General features: G+C 41.4%; 1 protein-coding gene across 7 annotated transcripts; it reads right to left on the reverse strand.

The window, feature by feature from the left end:
- Positions 1-69: 69 nt before the first annotated feature.
- LOC119136051 (band 4.1-like protein 2) lies at positions 70-18530 on the reverse strand. 7 transcript variants are annotated; one of them, XM_037274158.1, is made up of 32 exons: positions 18381-18530; positions 18067-18309; positions 17886-17990; positions 17333-17451; positions 17011-17229; positions 16823-16910; positions 16144-16296; positions 15738-15835; positions 15279-15451; positions 15099-15200; positions 14479-14661; positions 14244-14378; positions 13396-14166; positions 13058-13246; positions 12767-12985; positions 12438-12644; positions 12162-12353; positions 11897-12052; positions 11572-11802; positions 11328-11492; positions 11042-11227; positions 10788-10973; positions 10237-10430; positions 9994-10059; positions 9878-9916; positions 9331-9393; positions 7795-7968; positions 4613-4984; positions 4112-4234; positions 3278-3388; positions 3107-3187; positions 70-1782 (listed from the first exon to the last, which is right to left on the reverse strand). In XM_037274158.1, exons 1-32 carry the CDS (start codon positions 18384-18386, stop codon positions 1753-1755), a joined length of 5379 nt encoding a protein of 1792 aa, XP_037130053.1. In that variant the 5' UTR covers positions 18387-18530; the 3' UTR covers positions 70-1752. The 7 variants fall into 7 exon arrangements, with proteins under 7 accessions (XP_037130053.1, XP_037130054.1, XP_037130055.1 ...); XM_037274159.1 differs by lacking the exon at positions 9331-9393 and having other exon boundaries at positions 11897-12085; XM_037274160.1 differs by lacking the exons at positions 9878-9916; positions 9994-10059 and having other exon boundaries at positions 11897-12085.
- Between the last annotated feature and the right edge of the window lie 203 nt (positions 18531-18733).

An 18733-nucleotide genomic window follows, 5' to 3' on the forward strand; every position in this document is an offset into this window, starting at 1 on the left:
ACGCTCCCTTTTTTATTTCTTTTTTTTTTTTTAATAAAAGACAAAGAAGAATCACAAAGCAACAATATCTAAAATCTATTTTTCCCATGTGAAATTCTAAGTTTTTTTTTTTTTTTTTCTGGGGAGGTTGCTGTTGTTGTAGCTACCAAAAATATGCGACCAAGACTAAGAAACACGTGGTCTAATAAGAGGGACTGGTGCGTTTGACAGCTTCTACTACAGAAAAGCACATTAGACAGCAAGTGAGAGCAAAGCAACTTGGACTATGTGGTAAAAGGCTTTACAAACTTTCTTGATATAAACTTTGTGACATCTCTAAATGGAAGTAGCTTTTTCGCTCGTAACATCACAGTACATCAAATCACATAAAACAGTTGCTACTTTACAAATAAATTACTGTATAGTAGAACATGTAAAAAAAAAAAACGTGTGCTCCTATGACCAAAAAAAAAAAAAAAAAAAAAAGCCACATTTACCAGGACAGCTGCCTTCGCCTTCCACTTGCGCTTTAGTGAGTCGAGCAACGAGCGCAACGTGTTCCCGCAAGAGTTTACTTGGAAAATTGTACAAAAAGTTACGCACAATATTTGTTCAAATTTGACTGTTTTCCAGAACCCCATACAAAAAATGTAAATGGGTAGGAGATGAGGGAAAATATGATTATAAAATGATTCCAAGAGAAGCCTTTTGAAGTGCCCTCCATTTTTGTAGGCATTCCCTCGAAATTCTCGTGAGAACAGGTTCTTTCAATGTCACGGAGATGAACATGAATGTACATTAAAAGTAGGGACAGATATAAATATATGCGCATTCCTCATACATTCCGATTGAGGTGTGTGGTCTTGCAAAGTACGTATATTAAACCTGAGAGAAACAGACCAAAGCTTTCAATATGGATCAACCAAATATATTCAACGCGGCTGATGAAGAGCACGCTGACTGAGCAGAGGAAGAACAAATCATAGAAGAAAAGTCTTCAAAAGAGACCTTGACTTTAGTCAACAGCACAATTTAAATGAGTGGGGGGGGGGGGGGAGGCTATGAATAACTTAAAATTTTTCAATTTGTACAAACACTATAAAAGCATTCCACCTATAAAATAGAGAAATATGTCAAAATAGATTGAGTTTTAATTCAAACTTTACAAGAACGTGTAGGCTACAGGTTGTCGGCTGGTTGTAAAAGAAGGAAATTTTGGTTCTTTTTCCTGAGCGAAACCAAACAACTGTCCCAATTAGTGCACAGAATTATCTTATTGTATGAATCAAGGCGAGCTACATAATTCCACCCAAATGTTTCTCCTGAAGGTAATGCATGAATACACAACAAGAAAGAGGAAGAGTTCCCTGAATAGTGAACACTGACAATCGAAATTAACTCAGAAACAGTGCATTTGTGAAACAAAAACTTAAAAAGGGAAGTAAACGTGTTTAAAAGCAAACATATCTGCTACGATTAAAGAGAAATAAGTTTTAAAACAATGGAAGTGGATGTGAGAAGCTTTTCAGATCTTTTGCAGGTGAGATTTGATCAACACGGTGCAGCCCTCCTCTAACATTCTATGAACAGCTCAAAGCATAAAGAGAACGAAAACAAACACGATCTACGCAGATTCTGCTACCGGGTGCACATTCAGAGATACGTATGTGTGCGTGCGTTGAGAGTGGCTCAGTCAGTGTGTGTTGAGTGCTGCACGCTGACCAAGGGGGAGAAGGATGGATAGCCAAAGGAGTAGCTGCTTATGCTGCTCAGTTACAATGCTGAAGCACCACCATCTTTCCCCTATAAGAGACATATCAAGTGGAGGCCACATTTAGAATCATTTATGGAATAGTTCAAATGGTGATTCAAACAGCTAACTGGTAGCTACAACATTAAAAAAAGTTCAAGAATTTTCTAATTTATTTTGAAAGCGGGGTCTTGAAAAAAGTCAGATCTTTGACTGTTATAGGGAAGACAATTTACAATTTTGGTATTTTAACAAGAAACATTGATTTGACATACAAGTTGCCTTTGCGGGCCACATAAAATGATGTGGCAGGCCGGATTTGGCCCCCCGGCCTTGAATTTGACACCTGTCCCTTAAGGCAGTGGTCCCCAACCTTTTTTGCACCACGGACCGGTTACGTGTCAGAAATATTTTCGCGGACCGGCCTTTATATAAATAAATATATTTATATATTTATTATTTAAATATTTATATATATAAATAGGATGAAATAAAATGATACGACTGGCATAAAAACAAATATAAACCACATAAGAATAAAACGTTGAATTAGTGGGAGCACCGAGCTCTTTTCTCAGAAATGAGCCGTTCCCATCTAGGCGTAATCGGAGACAATGACACCCGAAGTGGTTAAGGTTTGTCTTTAAATGCAGGATGCTTGGTCTCCATGTGCCGAAGCAGGTTTGAAGGCTTCATTGCCTCGTTAGCTAGCCTTTCGCCACATATGCGGAGTGCACTTGGCGCGTCAGAGTCACCTGTGGCGATAAATCCATATTTTAGGTAGGACTCCAGAAATGTTCTTTTAAATGCAGCTTTCCTTTTCTTAGAAGTCGTAGCCTCTTCTCCTTCAGTGTCCTCATTGGACGTTTTTCCCTTTCTGAAGAAGCTTTCCAAACATCTCTGTTTCTTGCTCATTTTTGCTTGCCTCGCGGGCTTGACTGTGGTGACATGTCACGTGACCGAGACGAGCGCCCTGTGTCAAGAGTCCTTATTTTTCAGATGCACCTCCGGGAGAGATTCGCCAAATTTTTTATATTTTTCAAAATAAATTCTTACTCATTTTTGCTAGCTTTGCGGGCTCGACTGGGGAAACATGTCACGTGACCGGGACGAACGTCTTAACCTGAATGAATTGATCGTCAATGAAAAGAAAAAAAAAAAATTTTTTATTTTTTATTTTTTTTTCCTGTGCGGCTCCGCGGCCCGGTACCAAGTGACCCACGGACCGGTACCGGTCCGCGGCCCGGTGGTTGGGGACCACTGCCTTAAGGTGTACAATCCTCTCTAAGACTTCCTGTTTTTTGGTGTCTGAAATTTGAGTCTGCTAATGTTTTGCTTCATGACATTGTCATTTTAATGGTGTCAGACGCTTTGTACCTTATCCTGGTCAACGTCACTGTCAGCAGTTATGACGATTCTTTTCTCCACACGAGTCTCTGAGGAGCCACTTTTCACAATCTGTGTTAGGGAATAAAGAAAAAAATCACGCATATCTCAATACTTGAAAATGTGAGCGCAGAAGAACCGATTGAAAAATCAGCAGCTGACCTTTGAGATGTGTGTAGTGGTAGTAGTGACGGAGGTGCCACTGATGGTTTCGGAGGTCTGCGAAATGGACAATGTGCTTTCCTTGTCCTCTTCTGTTCCATCAACTGCACCCTGAAGACAAAAAAAAAAATCACATAAAAGATCATAGACAACCACCATATATGCCAATTGTAAATTATCCAATGCTACCTCATTGGTACAAGAATGATATTGACTAAATAAATCTCTAATAAGGTTAATCATGTTGTTTTTAGGGCTAATTAGCATCCACAGGGCAATTGCATATTAATCGAAGCAAATCAGTGTTTGCAGTGTCGCTGTCGTCTTGCTCTACCCCTCCTCCATGTGTGACTCCTCACCCCTCCCCTGTCTGCTCACCGAGAAGAAGGGAAGAAAGTTCATTGGAAGCCATTAACCTTCGCTTTGTAACTCAACTCTACAAGTAACCTACCATGTTGTGTCCTGCTTAGATGTTACCTCAAAAAAGAAAAGATCTCATTACCGGTGAGACACCTTGACTTTTTAAAACCACGGTAAACCATCAAATTGGGAATTGGCCCATGCCTAATGGACAGAGAAAAGTATTTTCCAAAGGTGGCTGGGACCTCACGATTTTTACATTGTGACAAACAAACAATTATACAGTGGATTTGTTGTATTCCAGTGGGAATCACCATTTCATGAACTTGACATGCCAGGTCGGGTATGGGGGATTTGTGGTTTGGCCTCATTCCTAGCAGACCTACTCCCACTTTGCTGCTGCATTTTCCCATAGGTGACTTAGTGAGAACAGATGGAAGCGAAGCGGGCGAGGGCCGAGTCTGGAGCCCCTACCTTTGCAGACTCATAGGTGACGGTCTTGGTTGGGACGATAGGGACTTCTGTGGTGGAGATGCCACTGGGTAAGGAGTTGGGGACAGCTGTGATGGTGACTGTGTGGGTCTGCACCAGAGGCGGCTGTAAATGGGAGCACAGCCCCGTGAGTGGCTGTTTAACCAGACACCTCGCAACCCACCGCAAACCTTTCACACCATGCATGCCTTTTCAGGCCATTCCCAGAAACAAGCCTTTCTTTGAATCATTCCCTTTCTATCACCAGCGATTATCAAAGGAAAGCAGAAAAGGGGAAGTGAGGTTCCCAGAAATGAGCAAAAGATGGTAGTTGGTAAAAGAAAGATGTTTTGTAAGCAGCGCGGAAAAGCATCACCACCATATCGAAGAGCCCGATAGAACCACTGTGCAACAACTCTGGAGGATCAGAGGTAGGAACCATCACAAAATAGTAAAAAGTTTCAAGCAAGACAGAGAAAGAGCCTGACGGAGACAGGAGGCTACCTGGAAGCTGTGTATGACCTGTGGACCACCGCTCATAAAATAGGAAGCAGGGGAAGATCCAGCTATATTCCCAGAGCGTTCCGAAAATCTGGGACATGAACTTTCTTCTTTTTGGGTCTCATCTAAAAATTTACTGCCGGGGTCGAGGGAGGGAAACGGTTGCACCATCTCCACCTCTACCATTGGCATCATGGATGAGCCAATCACCACGAGTGCTTCCTGATCACATGACTTGTCAAAAGCAACTCTGGCAGGAGCCACGGCACTATGATGGAGGCTCACAATGGGATTGGACTTGTTGGAAAAGCCCAAATTCTCCTTGAGTGCAGCCCTGGTCTCTGAACCTCTGCACAGCGGACTAATGTGCAGGCTCTAAAAGAAAAAAAAAAGAAAAATGCCAATCCATTTAAATTTGAAAGATGTGTAGTACACCTCTTTTCCAAAAGTCCTTGAGCTTAAATCACATGCTAAGGCAACACGTACAACATTAAAATGCAACATACGATATAGCAGGTACAAATTGGAAATCCCCACAAAATGTGGATTTATAACAAGTAAAAATTGAATTAACCCAAGAGACTAAAAGCTGATATAACTCCAAACAATACAGGTTGAAATAAATATTTTATTATTATTGGGACAAAAAACCCATAATAATTGTTACTATCAAAGCTGTTTCTTGATACCATATTTCCTCAAATAGTGGCCTGATGGTTTTATTTTTACTTTTATTTTTTATTTATGCAGAGCGAAGATGAGGCTTTCCCACCAAAGTGTCTGAACTACTGCTCATGTCCAGTTTGCTGATGTTTTCCCAACACAATTGTCTTGATGGTTCAAGAATAACGTCATTGTTTTTTTAACCACCTTTTGTTTAATGTTCACTGGGGATGATCACATTTTTATTTTTGTTGAATCAAGGTGTTGCGTATAAAACTAACTGTGCCCATTGCTAAAAATGTGATTACTACATTAAATGAAATAAATATTTTGTGGCATCGCCTGCTATTATTTTTTCCAAAAAAAGAAAAACAAGAGACACGAAATTATGCACGCAATGATTAAGACATGGCATCTGTCCAGCGGAGCTCACTACTTGAGGAAGTATAGTAAACTACACAAGACAATTTTTTGAGGAAAATGTAGCAAATCTTTTTTTCTTTACTTTGTCTTTCACTAACATGATGTTTATTAACTTATGCTTACCAATTACATTTCAACACATACATGAAAAAAAAACGCACACAAAAAATACAATATGCATGAATATACAATTAGTGATGTGTAAATGGAATGCCTTTATTCTTTGGTCATGCACGAGTACTCATGCAGTTCCTATATACTGCCTTGTGAAAGATATTTAAATATAAAAAAAGTTGGAGTATTACAATTTAGCTGCCTTGTGGATTCTCATCACAGAAATAATACACTGTGACATTTTAATGAGTACACCGGAACTAAATTTCAATAAATGTCTTTACTTCACAGTGTGAATAAAAAAATGTGAAGAGGCAAAATAAAATGCAAACTATAAATCAGTTTGACAAGGTGTCCAGCGGAAAGCCTGAGAAGAAAAAGTGAAAGTGTTGGATTTGATTCCAGTTCAAATCAGTCTGTTTGGAAATAGTTAGCGTGTTAAGGAAAGGAAAAGGTGAGAGTCTTGTTCCAAGAAGGAGAGGGCAAAAAAACGGCGGCGTCTCAAGAGCAACGGAGGATGGGAAATGAGGAATGCTACGGTGATGTCAGAAAATAGGTGGAGAAGAAAAAGCGAGATGGCAAGGTGATTGGGTTCTGTCCTCGCAGGTCACACTCACGCCTGTGTGGGACTTCCACAGAGTCCAGACGGCCCCTCAGCTGCGTTTGGAGTAGAAGTTGAGCAGGGGGCCGCGCGGGAGGCGGGTGACAAACTGAAGGGGGTTGGGAGGGGGGGGAGACAGATGAGAGGGAGGAGTTTGGATGGCCGTTGAACTTGCAAAAATGCCAAATTTGATATTTTGAAATTTAGGTAACAACATGGCAAGTGATTGATTTTGGTTGTTGTTTATTCCAAGCATGGAATTGCTAGCACATGCACTTTAACATGCATTTCTTTTTTTTTTTGCTTCCTTGTACATCACACCAAATTTTTCAAAAAACAAAAAGTCATCCTCACTTCTACCATTTTACTATACAGTATCGACTGTAGAGAAGCGTCAATTCAATTGTTCTTTTTAAGTGTGTTCCATTGTTTGTTGACAGTAATTTAATCTGGCTCCATTTCATGTCATTTTCCAGCTCATTACAAAACCATCAAAATAGATTTGCGTCCGAGCGCGGCCATTATGCGAGCAGTTAACGGCAGTTACGCTAGAAAGTACCGTAATTTTCGGACATTTTATGGCTGGTGCGACTTATACTCCGGTGCGACTTATAGTCCGAAAATTACGGTATCCACTGTCAACCCGCGTCCATCTGAAAAACGATGTGATGTTTCAAATCAGATTATGCAAGAGGCAATTCGAGACGACCATTTATTCTCGTTACTGATTTTGACGGTGGCTTGAGGGTAAAAATATCTAGCTGTGATTCAGACCTTCTCTCTTCAGGAACAAGCAAAGTTCAGAGGAAGGAGTGAAGGGTAAAAGCGGCATGGGAAGAAAAGAGTGCAAAACAAAATAGAAGCAGAAAAAGCAAGATGAAGAGAGAGGAAGGAAGTCAACTGCGGTGTGTGAGAACGTGCAAATCTTCCATTTCCCATTGCCATGCGTCACGTCTCTCAGCATGCGATGCCGACGCGTCAGCAATATCTGATGCATGTGCGATGAAGCATGAAAGCCAAAGATGCCTCATCCGCATCAGACAGTATCCAAGTGCAGACCCTTCATCAGACAGTCCGACCTCCATTCACCATCACAACATGCGTGACCTGCATCTTTCATGCCATTGCCATAAATAGGTCTCAACATGCTCACGCAGTCCGATTCCATCAAACAACCAAGAAAGCAACCCGGAGGAGCCTCATCAAATACTCAATTGCTCACATGGAACAGTGATAGAAAAATACATTTAAAAAAAACACCCAACTTGCACTAATAGCACACACTGGAGTGATGCTTCCCAAACACACACAATGATACGCCGCATTTCTAATTATTTGACAGTTTTTTTCATTTGTGATGTGTTGTTTGGTGGTTCGGACTCACCCCATCTGCACCGGGCTGACCGTTGACACCCAGAGTACGCAACGGCGAGTGCGTGGACAGACGCTTCTCCCATTCGCTCGGCCTGGATTCCGGCAGAGATTCCATGAAGTTCCTCTTCAGCTCGCTGATACTGGCGTGATGCCTGAGCAGGTCCTCCTGAGGCTTGTCGAACTCCTACAAAAGGGGAAAGGTGAAGGGATGATGGGCAGTGGGATGAATGGAGAGAGATGATTCAGAAAGGTCAGCCAGAATAAATAATGGAGGGAAGAAAGAGTGGAGGGATGGAAAAATTGGGGAAGAAAAAAGATGGGGGGGGATTAATCAGTTTGATTCGTTACGACTCAATAAGCAAAAGCAAAGTTAATGATTCCACTTCGACAAACAGTAAATGTATTTTGGGTTGGGCGTTTTACATAATTGATCAACAGGTTGAGACTAGGTTGAGGTTTTGTGGTTTGTTCAATTTATGAAAAATCCAAATGCTGCAAATTAATGGAAGTAAAAACCGCAGTCATGATACAAGTGGCTGAACATCAACTTTATGTTCAACACAAACGAACCAAGCAGCTGAACATTTAGCATCAAGTTGATCTCTATGGTGCATAGAGCAACTTCATGTTAAGTGTCCCCAAATGTAAATCCTTGCAATACACAGCCATATGGCATGTAATTATTCTTATTTTCAATTTCTAATCACAAATGCTGAATTAGAAGCGTATTAGTAGATTCATTTTAGTCGTAAAACTGCAAAAACAGTTAGTGCATGCGTTTCAAGCAAATGAGATGGCGAAAGCATGGCGAGTCAATGCGCTAAAGCATAAAAGGTGGATCCTGAGGATTTTATCAAAATCTCAGCCCAAGTCGGCAAGGTTTGGAGCATACACCACCAATTATTGTCCTAATTGATTAAAAAGTCAAAAGCCTGACAATTTACACCGTTTCTGCATTAAATAACAAAACAGGTACAATAACAAACAGATGCTAATTCTGATTCCACAGCAAAGCATGCTGGTTAACGCCTCCCCTGATTCCCTAAAACTTCACAATATCTTTCTTTAATTACATAATAATCTCTATAAATAAAAAGGAATTATTGTTCAAAAGCATTGGCTACAAAACAAACTGATGAATAACTAGTTTTGAAATCAGAGACTCGTAAAAACTGTTCAAATGTTTTAAAAAGACTAATGGTAATAAAAAGCAATATCTCTATTTTTTTAAAGTGAAGACAATTTGTAATTTTAGTAGTGACAGTGTCGATGCAAACTTGATCTTCGCGGGCCACAAAAAGCAATGTGGTGGGCCCCCGGGCCTTGGGTTTGACACAGAGCAGCAAACTCCTGGAATAAGTGGATTGGAGTTGACATAGTATAAGCACATTTGTTTAGTATTCCAAAAAGCCAACCAGACGTGCTGAACGCTGATGCGAGTTCAAAATCAAGCTTTCATGCAAGCGTGATATGAAACGGCAGCCAGTGCACCAGAGAGCAAGAAAACAAAGCGCAAGACGTGACGTCTCCACTGAGGGATACAAACCTCCAACATTAAAAGGCTATGTCTCATATAAATTGAGCCACCCTCAATTTTCTTATCTCTTCTCTGTGAAAAATGAACAGAACAAAAAAAGGGAGGAGTCAGGGTGTCAGTTTCCTACAAAGTCAGACATGCACGCTATTCACTCAAGTGTTAATTAAAAACAAAGACGTGAAGCTGTGACATAGCTTGAGGCTATGGCACTTTGGCTAATGATCATTTTTTCTAGTCTGATGTGAAATAAAGAAACAAGCGTGTGTAAATCTGGCTTATCATGCACAGTATATCCATGCAAATGCATTCCAGGGATTGCGACAGCATGCGATGAGGATAATAATAACACAAATGTGTGTCCAATCCTGAAGCAATAATACAATTAGTCCACATGGCTTGCAAGTAATATTTCTTTCATGTTCTAGCAAATAAAATGCCTTGAATATTATACGACCTGGCTACATGGATGCATATGAAGAAAATGGAAGTATTATTTTTGGACTGAGCAAATTGTCAGCGGAAATGGAGAAATGACACACACGGCTAAGAATCTGACCTTTCGCAATTGCACCAATTCTCCGCTCGTCACCTCAGACTGCGAGGAGAGAGGGAGACACGTTAGCATACTTTACCTAGCGCTTGTTGTCTCCGAGGTTGGAGGCTGACACTAACCTGAATGTCCCCATTGATGGAAAGTGTCAGTGAGGAGTCATTTCTCTGGTCAGTCCATACTGCTGACTACAGCAGCAAAAGACACAGTTCAGAGAAAAACCCCTGATTGGTCATTTAGCAAAATATTTTAAAGTCTATTTTTAAGCCATTTTATGACAAATGTTAAGTGGCAGGTTTTCGAACAAAAAAAAAAAAAAAAAATTGTCAAACAGACAATCATAACTGTAAAAATCAAATGGCTACCTTGTCCTCGATTTTTGATGGTTCGACAACTTCTAAAGTGACCTCGAGCTTCCTCTCCTCTTTGATTGCAGTCCTGATCGGAGTGGAGGTCTGCGGCTGGTCAAAGGGTGCCATTGGAATTCCGGCCTCGGCCAGAGCAGCTTGGGAGAAGACTGGAGCGCTGACGGGACGGGTGCTTCTCTGTGTGGTCGGCACTGAATTAAAAAAAAAAAGGAGCTTGTATTAGAAATCAATATTGAAAATTTGATTATCTAAAAAAAAATAAAATAAATACCACACACTGCCTCTGTATTTTATTGCAAGCTTCTAAGGAAAGTGCACATGTACGTTACCTTGAATTCTTCCTCAGCAAACACAAAATACCACCAAGTAAAAAAAATGACAAGCGCAATATATTTTTTGTTAGGAAGCAAGGAGCTACAAAGCTCAATGTGACTGAGAAGTGAGATTAGAAATCTCTTGCAGTCGGGCATCCTTGAGTCAACCTTCATGTTGATTTGATGTTAATAAGCAAAAAAAGCCAAACCACACGTACGGACGTTGGAGAATACCTGGCTTTCGACGGCTAACGTCAAGTAGAACAAACCAATCATCATGGACATGAGTATATTTGAGAGGCCGTCTTTCTTGCCGGATCTGTTTCTCAAACTGGGGTCGCTCAACAATAGAAATTCTTGTTTTGCTCTCTGAAGTTCTCTTCCCTGGAACTGCTGCCGGGTATCTGAGCCGTTCGGGGACTAATTTTCATAGAATATCAATTAGCAAAGAAATAACACGGTGGAAAAGCCGAATAGTTGCAATCTACCTGTTTTTTTAGGAGCCACCTCTAGAAGAGTAAACCAATCATCATCCATCTTTCTCCCTGTTTGAAGTGGTTGCTCTTTCATCCACTTCTGCTCCACCACAGTAAATCTCGGTAGCGACTTATTTTCTTTAACTGTAAAAGCTTCAGATGGAGCTACGGTAGGATACTTTCGGATAGGCTCGGCCGCTATTGTGGAATAAAAAGAGTTAAATCAAGATGCGCTACGAAAGGCCATCTGTTGAACCCAAAAATAAAATAAAAGCTCGCTTTGTGTGATCAAACCTACCTGGTACTTTTACCGCATTTAAAAACACAAACCAGTCATCATCCATCTCTCGCGGTTGAGGTTTAATTTCAACTAACTTCACCACCGGCCTCGTTTCTTCTACTCTGGCTTTTTGTTTTATTTCTTTAGCCACGGTCGCAACTTTGACATTCTTAACCATGGCAACTGACAGAAAAGCAGATTTCAAATTAAACTGTAGGACTGAAATTTCTTTATGAGGACACATTTGGACGAGGATGGATACCTGATGGTACAGGAGCTGTCTTTTCTAGGATGGTTTGTTTTTGGAACAGTTGAAACCAATCATCTTCTTTTTGAGCTGATGTTGGTACAAGCGGTCTCGTTTCTGAACTTGGTGTCTCATCAAACCTGCTGTTCTCACCAATTATCACCGTGTCCCATGTTCTAGTCACAGTGGTTAACACCTCAGCCTCAAAGGGCTTCCTTGTAGCTGGAGTAATTTCAACAGAGGTGTCTGGCACAGGCAGACAGTCAAAAGAAAAAAAAAAGAGTTTCTCTCAGCCAATCGGAGTTAAAAAAAGATGGTGTCAGTGAACGCAAATTTATACCTGGTAGAAATACAACTGCTGGTTCCCGAACGGCATCAAATACCGCAAACCAGTCATCGTCTTTCTCTGGTTGGATTTGAGATGGGCTCATCTGGTCCAAAGAAACCGGAACCGGTTTCATTTCTATGTCTTTTATTTCAATCACTGGTCCGACATCTGGAGAGATTTTAGCCTCCATTGGTCGGGCAACTATTTTAAAAATTAGATTGCTTTAGTTCACTGAAGTGTGTGAAAAGCACAAAAGAGAAAAGTGAGATGTGGTCACCTGGAGGTATAAAAGTCGTTTTTTTCGGAACAACATCCAGCAGTAAAAACCAGTCGTCATCTCTTTTGATGACTGACGGGAATATTTTCACCTCGGGATACATTTTCTTAGAAGTCTCTTCTACTACAACCTCCATTCTTTTTTCAATCACAGCAGAAATTCTATTTTCAGAGTGAGTGTGAATCCACGTCGCTTGACAAAAAAAAAAGAAGGAAGATATGAAATCGGTGAAGGTGCCGTTGGATTAAGGAAGAGCATGCGGCAAGTCGGCAATACCTGGCGGTACAAATTGCGGTTCTTTGCTGACAACGTCCAGCGGTAAAAACCAATCGTCATCTATTTCTCTTCCACCTCGTGACATCTTTGTGACTTCATTCACGCTTAAATCCTCGTTTAGTTTTGTCTCTTCGATGACCACAACATCAACGGGTTCGTATCTCATATCAACTGTCACGTCTTCTTTAGTCGAAACATCAACAGCAACTACGACAAGAAGATTCAAACTCTCAGATTCGAATACGTTGCAGAGAAAAATGCCAGCAAAGCCCAACGTAGATGTTTGCTTTAGTAAAGCTGAGAAGCAAGATGAAAGACTTGAGCAATACCTGGTGCTACAAAAGGGTTTTCTTTGGAAACAACATCCAGCAACACAAACCAGTCATCGTCCCGTTCCTTCACCGACTGTTGTTGGATTTCTCGACGATACGTCGGCGCTTCTTCGCTTATCTCTGCCTCTTCAATTTGCACCTCCCTAATCTCTTCATCCTTTTCAACCATAGAGACCAAACTTTCTGCTTCCGTCTGGTCTGGTTCCTTCAAGGTAACTGATACGAGCAAAATATGTGAGCATAATAAAAAGAAAAAAAAAAAGTGTTCTGCGGGGAACGTCGCAGTACCTGCTTTTACAAATCTGCGGACAGCATCCAGCAACACAAACCAGTCATCTTCTCTTTCTAGAATAGTCCGTGGTGATGGAATGTCCTCTAGAGGCTGTTCTTCTAGTAAGACCTTTTTATCTGCTGTAATCACTGATTTGGAAGTGAAAAACTCACCCTCCTCCGACGTAACGTCTTTCACCGATGTAACTGAACAAGGTGGAAGGAAGAGAAATGAAATGTTTGGAAACTCACCAGTGCAAAAATTCATAAATTAGAAAGCAGCAAGTGGTTTTTTTTTTGTATTCAGATAACAGCAAGAAGATTTAAATTGCTGAATCCAGAAAACCGTACCGTACCTGACGGTTTGATAACGGGCGTGTACGGTGGACGGTCAAAAAGCACGGACCAAATATCTTTCTCTTTGTCTCGTGAAGATCCATTTTTGTCCTCAGTAACTTCCTCCTCAGCTCTTTCCACCAATATTTCTATCTTCACTCCAGTCTCACCAGTCTTTTCTGAAATGATCTTCAGAAGTGTATTTTCCACCGCATCAAGCCTCTGCGATGTCTGATCCTCAAAAGAAACTGTCTTTGTCCTGACCTCTGTCTGATAAGCTACCTGAGAAGAAGCCTTGTCCTCCACCAGATCTTTCCATTCCTCTTCTATCTGACGTACCTTCTCTCTCAGACTATATTCAAACACATGCCCATCTATGCTATTTTTAGCATCGTCGTCATCGTCCAAAAGGCCTTTTAAAAACACCTCTTTGATTTGCTCCTCTAATTCATCCTTCACGTCGCCCTCATTCGGGTTCATCACGGTCATCACGGAATTTTTCAACACAGTCCGTGTTATGGCTTTACTTTCTTTCTGTAGTTCCTCATCCTTTAGTAAGGCGACTTCTTGTTCGCCTAATTCTTCTTCAATCACTTCTTGGATCTTATCAGACATGACGTCTACTTCTTGGAGTCGCTCTTCTAAATCTTTAACTTTTTTCAGCCTCCTCTCTACGTCTTCCATCTCTTCTAGCTTCTCCACCATAATCATCATCTCCTCTAGCCTCTCAATGACTTCCTCCTCTGTCAGCTCTTCTTCCTCACTCATAGTCTCCTCATCCAGGAGCTGGGCTGCATGGAGGAGAAGCAAGGATGGAACACCAAATGTGATGCAAATACAAAAGTCGTCAAATCACACGGTGACTCACGCTGAGGTTTATCGACATGCTTATACAAGGAACGGCTGGGGATTGGATCAAAGTAGAGGAACCAATCATGATGTCGTTCCTGTGCTTGTTGCGATAGCCTGTCAATAGAACTCATTGATGCCAAGCTGAGCTTAGCTGACAACGTGAGAAGAAGAAAAAATCATTGACACCAAATAAGCAACAACACAATGGACGCACAACACCTGAAGCAAGCAGCCATTACAAAAGCGCATACCTGGCCTTTCTACAAAATCGAAAGATGGAGAAAATGGGAAAGGAGGATCTCGGTCCACCAAGGTAGACCATTCATCTTCTTTTCTCGTCCGGAGCTCTGCATCGGAAGAGAGATCCCACCACGGCCGACTGCCCGCCTGAATATTCCAGGACTGACTAAACGTCCCTTCAGACTCACCTTTAGCTGTGAAGAGATGTCGTTATGTGATGACGTTTCAAGTTACATGAAAAGCGTTTTAAGCGAGGTCTCGGTGAGTCCAGTAAGCAAAGGTTAGTGACGAAGCTCAACGTCGGCCATGTTGTACAGATACCCAAAAGGGCGGTTCAAAAAGGTCAATGAAGCAGATATGACGAGAGCCAAGTTAAGATGATGAGCACATAGCGCTAAACAAACATCAAGCGGTGACATCTGAGCAAGCTGAAATTGGCTCGATATTGAGCAGTGACCAAAGATACCCTGCGATCATGCCAGGGCAAGGACAAAGTGGTTTGACATTGACAACCAAGGTTGAATCTTTCTTTAAACACGGCAAAGGAACGATGGACTGATACATGAAATGAATATTAGTAAGTGCAATAGATGCAAGGGGGCGGAGCAAAGCGCCACACAATTCCAAGTACCTAGAAATTCTAGGGAAGGGTAGGGGTTTTCAGAAACAAGCATCGACGACCAGTCATCAACCTCACACCTGGTCGATGCCGTGATGCTCCAGAGACTTTTGTCTAAAGGAGCGAAAGAAGAGCAGTTTTCTGTCCGTACCTGTGTTTAATGATGAAATGGTGTAACGTAAAAGTCCGTACCTCCATCTAAATTGCGGGAGAGGCGTTTGCTGGCAGAGCGTGTGAAGCGAGGGGCGGGGCGGTCGATCATGGAGCTGGCTTGCCGGGTTTGGGCCTGGGTGCGTCCGCTGTACCTGAACTTGGAGCCCAGGACGGGGAAACGACGCGATGAGAGAGGCTCGGTTGTTGTTGCCCTAAAAAAAAAAAAAAAAACACATTTCTTCCATTTGGATTTACCAACCAACAGCACTCTACATGATTTGGAATTCCAAAATCGGCAGTGTTGCGTAACTTGGTAAGCGACAACTTTGACCTTAAGAAGGTTCATGCTAAGGTCAGGACGAGTTCAATGCAGCTGGTCAAATGGACGCGGAGCCAATTTCACGGATTAGGCAGCCGTTAGCCAATTACGCAGAGGACGGACGGACGGGCACGTGTCGGGCATGACATTGAAAGTGGGCAAGAAAAAACTGTTGTTACCTGAAGAAGGTGTGATGTTCAACGCAAACTTTCCATAACTTCTTCGAAGCTTTGTAGTTTGGTAACTTGAAGCCGATTGTGCTTTCGTACTGTTCTTGCTGTGGGAGAAGAAAACAAAACAATTAAGGCAGGGTTCAAAAGTGTTCCATTTGCTTGATCTCATTTGTCTGCCACACAGCATGAAGCATGACATTTACCCCGGAGCAAGGTCGCATTAGTACATTTCAAATCCCGTGCAGTCAGACAGACTTTAAAATATTAGGCCTGGAAAAGCTTTAAAAACAAAATAAAAAAAATAAGAAGTACAAAAAGGGAAACCACCCTAAATTAAAATAGTAAATAATTCAGCTGGACCAATATGATATAAAGAAAAAAAATTACAGTGTTTTTGTTTTATTTTTTTTACCTCAGACGGCCGGATTTTAATAAAGAAGCTGCTGCGTTTGTAAGAGATCTTGAGAACTTTTGGCCAAGGGAAACGGTTGATTCTCAGCTTGTCCTTATAAACCATCAGACCACCGGAGCAAACTCCAAGTGTAATGTCGACACCATCGAGATCCTGCAAAAGCACAAACATGGAGGTCACAGTGACTGTAGGCCATTATAAAGTAATGAATTTTTAAACACATGTCCACCAGGGGGCAGACTTTCAAATGCTATGGGTTCATGGAGTTCAAAGCGTATTTACTGAGAGGAGAGAGGGTGACAGCAATTTAATTTTGTAATTAATGTAATCAACTGGGATAGGCTCCAGCACGCCCGCGCGACCCTTGTGAGGAAAAGCGCTTCGGAAAATGGATGGATGGATGGATGGATGGATGGATGGATGGATGGATGGATGGATGGATGGATGGATGGATGGATGGATGGATGGATGGATGGATGGATGGATGGATGTTACTCATGAACCACATGCACTATCACAAAATAATAGAAGCTATCTGAAACATCTGAACAGAATTAAAATATTTGAAAAACTTGAAGATAACTTGGTTCTTGAAATATAGTCAATCTTGACAAAATTATACAAATTAGAAATATGAACGTTACAAAATGTGCTTTTCAGTCATGTCATATTATTTTACCTTGGCTTGATGAAGGTCCACACCATACATTGAAAGTTTCTTGGCATTTTCCAGGAACAGCATATCAGCTTGGGCTGGACTCATTGACCTTGCACACAAAGAGCAGATTGGTTCTGACTCGCATCTCGTAAACCAGTCCTGAGCGATTCTTGTTACAATCCATCCCTTCCTTCCTTCTGGAGGCCTACCTATATGTACGATGCAACTCCATCACCTTTGCCTCCAACTCTTTGCTCTGTCCAGGAGCCAGACTAAGATCTTTAACATACTCAGCTCCGTGGAGTTCCGGGTCATATTCACCCAGCTCTGACTGTGCTGTGTAAGATCCCAGCAAGGACAAGGTGACAAAGGAGCATGGAAGAACCCCAGTCATGATGTCCTTCCTCAGCTGGAGACACAAATAGTACCTGGAAAAGAGAATCAATTACGTTCCCATTGTCTATATTTGAGGTGGATGGTGATGGTGGCCGTCTCCAAAAGGTTTACAGTAAACAGGAAGAGGAAATTCACCTTGTGAGGTCTTCGGTAAGTTGTGCCGGGTCAGGTGGATAGAACTTTATGTTGAAAGTAAAGTTGTAGACAGCACCTGGCACCTGTTTGCGGATTTCCTTGGCGGGTTCCAGCCATGTCTGATGAAGGGAAAGCTGTATTGGCAATAGCTCGCAATGTGTTTTGTAATTAATTTGATTTAATTCTAAATTCTTCATGACGAATCAGATAAGATTTGAATTTTGTTTTGGGTTGATTTTTGTGTCAACATTTAGGACCCTGTGAAACTTTGAGCTTTGAAATGTATTTTGGTAATTTTCCTTTCCGGATTTTTTAAATCTTGTAATTTTCCTTTCTGGATTTTTTTTTTTTTCAAGATTTCACAGAATTAATATATATTTTTTTACATTACAGATAAACACTTACAAACACTTTCTAATATTTTTTGACAAAACACGGATGAGATAAATTCAATTTTTTAATGTTCAATAATTTCTCACCATAAAATGAGCTATTATACATTGTTGAATTGGCTCATATGCACGCAAATGAAACTATATAAAAAAAGTTTGACCTTGCTGGTTGGTGTTTCCCAGTGAGCAAGGCCAAAGTAATCCTTCTCCAGCAGATTGAGGTTCTCGCACACTTTACTGATGAGCTCCTGTCCTTTAGCGTGTTTCTAAATGAGAAGATGCAATCAGAAAGGACAAAGCCAAATACTCGCGAAGATCCCGTAACTCGTTTCCACGACTTACATCGAGCTCACACTCGTACTGAGTGTCATCCAACAACGTGACTTTGCAATGAATGGTTTTCTGTCGTTTGGAGCCTTTGGCATCGTCACCCTTCTTCTCCGTCTTCTTTTCTTTTGCAGGCTTTTCCTCCTTGGGCTCTTCATCTGCCTTTGCTTCTTTCTCGTCCACTTCTGCTTCTTCTTCTTTCTCGTCCTCGGGCTCCTCCTTGATTGCGGCTTCTTCCTTGGGTTCCTCCTGAGCTGGCTGCAAGAGAAGATAGATTGGAAGATTAGAGCTCAGTGAGGTGATCATGAATTGATCTTTGTGGCACTGACCTGCATCTCTGCGCTGCTGATTGAGTGCTGATCAGGAGCTTGTTCAGTTTCTGGCTCAGTTTTCAGTTCCGGTTCTGGGGCAGCAATTGGTGCTTTGACTTTTTGAGCCTTTTCTTCTTCTTTTTTTCCCTTTTTCACCTTTTTCTTCCCTTTGTCTTCTTCCTGTTTATCATCTGCCTTTTTCTTTGCCTTCTCCTCTTCTTTCTTTTTGGGCTCTTTTGATTTTTCCTCTTCTTTCTTTTGGCCCTCTTTTAATTTCTCCTCGTCTTTCTTCTTCGGTGTTTCCTCTTCTTTTGTTTTGCTCTCCGTCGATGTTTCCTCTTCTTTCTTTTTGGTGTCCTTTGATTTTTCCT

The sequence above is a fragment of the Syngnathus acus genome, chromosome 16 (assembly GCF_901709675.1).
Source record: "Syngnathus acus chromosome 16, fSynAcu1.2, whole genome shotgun sequence".
Lineage (NCBI taxonomy): Eukaryota > Metazoa > Chordata > Actinopteri > Syngnathiformes > Syngnathidae > Syngnathus > Syngnathus acus.

Bases quoted from the DNA above. Each gene is read 5' to 3' on its own strand.
- LOC119136051 (XM_037274158.1), bottom strand. The intron at 14,379-14,478 runs GTATGCGCTTTT...TCACGTTGTCAG, and splicing joins CGATTTTGTAGAAAGGCCAG to CTAAGCTCAGCTTGGCATCA. The intron at 13,247-13,395 runs GTACGGTACGGT...CACCTTGTTCAG, and splicing joins GCCCGTTATCAAACCGTCAG to TTACATCGGTGAAAGACGTT.